Source organism: Bufo gargarizans, chromosome 1, assembly GCF_014858855.1.
Source record: "Bufo gargarizans isolate SCDJY-AF-19 chromosome 1, ASM1485885v1, whole genome shotgun sequence".
Classification (NCBI taxonomy): Eukaryota; Metazoa; Chordata; class Amphibia; order Anura; family Bufonidae; genus Bufo; species Bufo gargarizans.
The window spans coordinates 285469827-285475723 of NC_058080.1; the positions used below are offsets into that span (position 1 = coordinate 285469827).

Genomic DNA, 5897 nt, shown 5'->3' on the forward strand with positions numbered 1-5897 from the left:
ATTCGCACAAACAATTGACCTGCCGAAGATTTGATAACCTGCATTGTAACTCCGTTTTCGCACAGCAATATATGTCCGATTGGAAAAAAAAAAGGGGAGTATGATTCCAGCTTCAGGGAGCTGCGCAATAAGCATAAAAACTAATAGTAATCTTTAAAAAGAACCTTATTTATTTATATACAATAAACACTAAAAAAGAAAAAAAAAAAAAAAAAAAAAATGACAAAAAATGACAAATATATAGACAACACAAAGGAAAAAGACATCCAGATTTGAATATAAGTGAAACAGTCACCTATGTTCACGCGCGGATAGTTATTGCTATGCTGGATGCGCTGGCCTCTAAAGACGGGTATGAAGATGGAAATACTCACACTTCTTACTTATCTATCCACTCCTTGGCATAAAAAACACATTGAAAACTGCCCAATCTAAAATGGTTTTCCAGGGGAACTTATTTATTTAATTTTTTTTAAGTTTTATTATCCCCCCATGTAAGTGCAGCTAGCTCATCACATTAAGAAGCACAGTATATGGCGGTAACGTCTCCGGAGACAACTTCGTTTAGATCAGTGTCCTTAACACATACTAAAATAACCTCTAAAATATTATTGCTATCAAAAATATTCTAACTCTGCATTTATAAAGTAAAAAAACGTTGACTTTGGTCTGCGAATCACAGCATGATATAGACGTCCTAAATGGCTCAAGCTTACTAGACAATGTGCCGTGGAGATGTTGGGAACACTCCGTCCACCAAGCAGGAAAATGGGACACATCTGACGTACATGATATTACAGCATTAAATTCTCTGCTTGATCTAAAGTGGACTAAGAGACATTATAAAATATTTGTTAAAGGGGCAGAAACAATTACCAAGATACAGCTCCGAGCAACCAGCATTAATAGCGCCATATAAATCAAAGTGCATCATTACTCTTAAAGGGACTTCCGTTTTGGACAATATGAGGTCAACATACAACGCATTTGTGCTCAAACTTTATCATATAAAATTATTCAAAATTCAGATTCTTAAACCTCTTCCGTTCTGCGGTCCCCAATACACAGGCAACATCCGTGCGGCAGCCGGGACGGATCGAGACTCATTCAACTTGAATGGTTCCGTGGTCCATCCGCACCGCAAAAAAAATAGAACAAGTTCTATTTTTTTTGCTGTGTGGAGGCACGGACGGTAAACCCATGAAAGCACTCCGTAGTGCTTCCGATCCGTGCTCCCATTCCGCTTCTCCGTGATTGCGGACCCATTCAAGTGAATGGGTCCAGATCCGTGATGCACAGTGCATTGAGGACCCCCGTATGTGGGCCGCAATACGGCCACGGGCACACAACGTTCGTGTGCAAGAGGCCTTAAAGAAGAACACTGCCGTAATGACCAGCACTGGACATTGGTCTCTATGCATGTGCCTTAGCCATGTAGGACAATGGGAACAAAAGGTGCTCCCCCATCTGTTACAATGCCGAGACCAGCTCTCAGGGTAAGGAAACATGCAGCGTGACTTCATGTGACCAAAAACCATGCCTGCATGGAGTCTGCAAAGTTTTTAAATAGACGGACACCAGTTTTATCTACAAAAATCACATGGTCATGGGTTGTCCAGCAAGCTGCCACCGCTACACAGGACTGTACCTTCAGGATGTGAATTAAAAAAATAATAAATAATAATCTGAGCATTACAGGAGCTCAGTGTTCCCCTCATTACTTAATAAGAGACTCTGATTAAAGGGGTATCCCAACCATACAATTACTGTCATAAATGAGTGATGGGTAGGTCAGGTACAAGGAGATACCATGTGCAGTGCTCTCTCCATTGTAGTCTATGGGATTCATGGAAACAGTGGTGCACTAGTTCCTGCAATAAAGAAAGCAGAAGCTCAACATGATATCCCCTTTACCATCAGTTGCCACAGGATTCCTAAATGAGGTCCAGTAGAACCCAGAGGTGGGATATACCATTAATAGCTATGGTCAGAATAGCCCTTTAATTAAAACCTGTTAATGAATGAACCTATCCTCTACACACAGATGAAACATCCACTGTCCGAATTCATAGCGACCTATAGGTAGTCATTGACATCCCAAGTGTCTCTGCAGATCCAGATAATTTAGCAAGACTTGCTAAACATCTAATGTCTTTGGTAGATCTTACAGCTGCATGTAATGTCTATGGCAGTGGTCTCCAAAGTGTGGCTCTCCAGCTTAAAGTTGTAGGTTCACAATCACTGGAGTAACACAGGTTGGGGTTTCCAATTCTCAGCAAAGAAGGACAACCTTATTAATCATGTAACATCTTGTAATGTCAGCAGTATAACTTAATCAGTGGATATATCTACTGTATGCAGACAACAGGTCCACAAAACAAGTGGACGCTCAAGAAAAGTTTAACCTCACAGTCATATTTCTGTCTTAGTCACTGTAGATTTCTCTTTCCCTCAAAGCAGGGTGATTGTTTGCTTTCCATTTCTGATGCTGTGGCTTCAGGAAAGCTGCTAAGGAAGTCTTACGATTTATCTGAGAGGATTTGTTTTGTGTGTTTACGGTGTTAGCAATATTTAAGGCACGAGATGCAAATATTGTTTTCCCCTTAGGTGCTCCTAAAAGGTGCCAAACTTCTCCAGAAGTGTTGCAGCTCAGGTACTGCCATGCCCTCTTACCACTATTGTCCCTTAAGTTCACATTAACATTGAGCTTTTCTACTAACAAGGACGCTACTTTTTGATGCCCATGGATAGCAGCTATGTGTAAAGGCGTATATCCCCCATTGGATTTGACATTAAGGTCCAGTTGAATCCCAGCCTTTTTGGCACCAGATACCAACTTGGGGAACATGTCAGCAGCACCATGTTTGGCAAACCAATGAAGAGCTGTAAAGCCAGAGATGAAGTCTTTCCGTAATGCTAAACTTGGGTCCTCAATGAACAATCCATACACTTGAAGCCAAGACCCAGTAGCCGATTTAACAAACCAGTCGTGCTCCGTTGAATCCAAGGGAACAACAGTGGAAGATTTACTATTAAAAGTCTTTCTAAAATCTGTATTGACTTTAGGTTCATATTGTACATGAAGAGATTTCTGGTCGTCAATATCATACATAATAAAATGATTGGAGCTCACAGGCTTCACTGTTAGAAGCAAGTCTACATCTGGCTGTGGAGGCACCAGCCCAATATTAGATGGTCTTTTAGATCGTGATGGACGCCTCCTCTTTTTATAATCTCTTTCAATTAGTTCATCATCTGAAGACGACATTACTTCCGGCATACGAGAACTCATTTTGTGCCTTGGTGGGTTCCTTGCCAATGCAAACAAGACAGGAGCTTGGTCAGTGAGGAAAGACTTTGTGGCATATGGAGACTTACTGTATTCAATAGTTGCTAGCGAAGATCCAGCAGATTCTACTCCACATATGGCTACAGTGTCCATCATTTCAAGGGGGGCTGAACTTTTCAATTTATCATACTGCTCAGTGATGCTTAGGAACTTCCTACTAGGTGGACATCTCCTAGTGTTCTCACACTTCTCTTCAATGCAATGTACATATTTGTCATTATTTGAGTCACTGGAGGGGTCCTCATCAATATTGTGCTCAGTGTCACAGTCAGCCCCTTCACCACTGTCACTCCCTTCACTTCCACAACTTTCCTGATCGACAAAGTCCTCCATATCCTGCAAAGAAAGCTGGCATCTGATGCTTTTAAAGACTGGCATTTTAGACATCCACATCTCATGTATGTCATAGAGAGGTAGTGGGGGAGATGGGCTGCGACTGCCTGCATGATAATCTTCCAGCTGAACATCTGGAGGAGTGATGCTTGATTCATGTGGGAACAGTAGGGAGGGGGATGGGTGTGGTGAATCTATGTACCTGGAAGAAGGTGGTAATGGTGGAAGCTCTTTATAAAAACTAGGCATTTGTTCCTTATCTTGTACAGGGTCAGAATAGTCTTTGTGCTCTTTTGGAGAAAAAATTCCATTTAAGTGGAAGTGTGATAAGGGCAACTCAGCACAGGCATAATATCCATGTTGTTGTACCTCCTGGTCCATGATGGTATAATTTGCAATAGCAGGATTGGAAGATTCGGTTTTCTTCTGTCCTACAGAAGGAACTTTAAAGTGTCCAACAGAAAGCTGGGAGGGAATCTCAGGAATGTCAAGGCTTCCTGCAGGGGAAGACAAGGAAGATTGGTTGTGGTATGGGTGGTTTGAAGAGGAGTTGCTCTTGTTGGAAGGTGAAGAGTCCTTGCTGGCTGGTAAGGAGGTGGTCAGGTAGGTATTAATAGGTTGCTGATGGTAGGACTTGCCTAAAGGTGGTGAAGCTCTGATGGCTGGTGGACTTTGCTTACTGTATTCCCTGGATGGACTTCTGGGTAGGGAAGACGGGTTCCTGCTGGCAGGTGAGCAGCTCTTAGAGGAGGGCAGGTAGTTATTAATGGGTTGGTGATGCTTGTCTGAAGGTGGTGAAGCACTGATAAATATTGGACTGGACTTACTGTACTCCATGGATGGACGTCTGTGCAGCGAAGAGGCATTATTTTGGGGTGAAGAGGTGTTGCTGGCTGGTGATGATGTGAAGCAGGATGAAGTAGAATCAGGGTTAGGAGCCTGAAAACTCCACTGAGATGTCTCCTGACATTTAACTTCATGATCATGGGTATAAGGGTCCTTATAGGAGGTGGCATCCCAAGTGTTTCTCTCAACAGCCCCATGAGCAACATCTGAGATAAGCACTACAGCCTGCAGGTCCTGGTGATCAGCATGTGCACCTTGGTGGCCAAGTCCATTGCTGTGGAGGCCATCACGTACCTGAGCTCCATGAGGCAAGGCGGGAACAACCTGCTCGTTCTTTACAGGAGCCGATGGTTGCGACAAGTCCTCTCCCAGCAGATCGCGGTACCGGCTCCTGAGCACCACATACTTGACGCCTCCCTCCGGTTTCACCACCGCCACGGAGTTCACGTAGCGCTTAAACCTCTCCCGGCGCTTGAGGAGCTGCTCTGTGGGCGCCTGGGGGTCCCTCAGAAAGAGCTTGAAGTGAGCCAGCAGCGAGGCATTGGGCACCTTCCCTCCACCCTGGCACAAGAAATCCAGCACCTCTTCCTGGCTCAGCTCCCTGGCCATGGTCACGCAGCCCAGCGCTCAGTCATGATGTCCGTGCAGGTCCTCGGCTCCACACCTTAGCCCAGTCAGCTTCACCTGCTCGTCCCGCTCCTCCTCTCTCCCGGCTGAAGGGCACTGCCTCCCCTAGACGCCCATCGCCAGCCCTCCTCACAATGAAGAGCAATTCCCTCCCATTATACTCCAGCCGCCGATATGGAGGGGGAGGGAGGAGCGGCCGCCAGGAATGTGAGGGAGGGAGTCCTCGGTGCAAGGTACAGCAAGGTGCACCTACCGCCAGTGTGCCAGGGGAAACTACAGGCTGCGGCAGCTTCTAGAGGCTGCTGCACCTCCACAGAGAGGCGATTCTAGAGGCTGCTGCACCTCCACAGACAGGTGATTCTAGAGGCTGCTGCAGCTCCACAGAGAGGTCATTCTGGGCTGCTGCACCTCCACAGAGAGGCGATTCTAGAGGCTGCTGCAGCTCCACACACATAGGGGTGATTCTAGAGGCTGCTGCACCTCCACAGAGAGGTGATTCTAGAGGCTGCTGCACCTCCACAGACAGGTGATTCTAGAGGCTGCTGCAGCTCCACAGAGAGGTGATTCTAGAGGCTGCTGCAGCTCCACAGAGAGGTGATTCTAGAGGCTGCTGCAGCTCCACAGAGAGGTGATTCTAGAGGCTGCTGCACCTCCACAGAGAGGTGATTCTAGAGGCTGCTGCACCTCCACAGAGAGGTGATTCTAGAGGCTGCTGCACCTCCACAGACAGGTGATTCTAGAG

At 45.8% G+C, this 5897-nt stretch overlaps 1 protein-coding gene across 1 annotated transcript; it reads right to left on the reverse strand.

Annotated features, from left to right (window-relative positions):
• Positions 1 to 245: 245 nt before the first annotated feature.
• On the reverse strand, positions 246 to 5206 carry SOWAHB (sosondowah ankyrin repeat domain family member B). The gene has a single exon (XM_044278344.1). The coding sequence runs from the start codon at positions 5135 to 5137 to the stop codon at positions 2426 to 2428; it is 2712 nt and encodes a 903-aa protein (XP_044134279.1). The 5' UTR covers positions 5138 to 5206; the 3' UTR covers positions 246 to 2425.
• Positions 5207 to 5897: the final 691 nt, after the last annotated feature.

Coding starts and splice junctions, on each gene's coding strand:
- SOWAHB (XM_044278344.1), bottom strand. CDS start 5,137: ATGGCCAGGGAGCTGAGCCAGGAAGAGGTGCTGGATTTCTTGTGCCAG.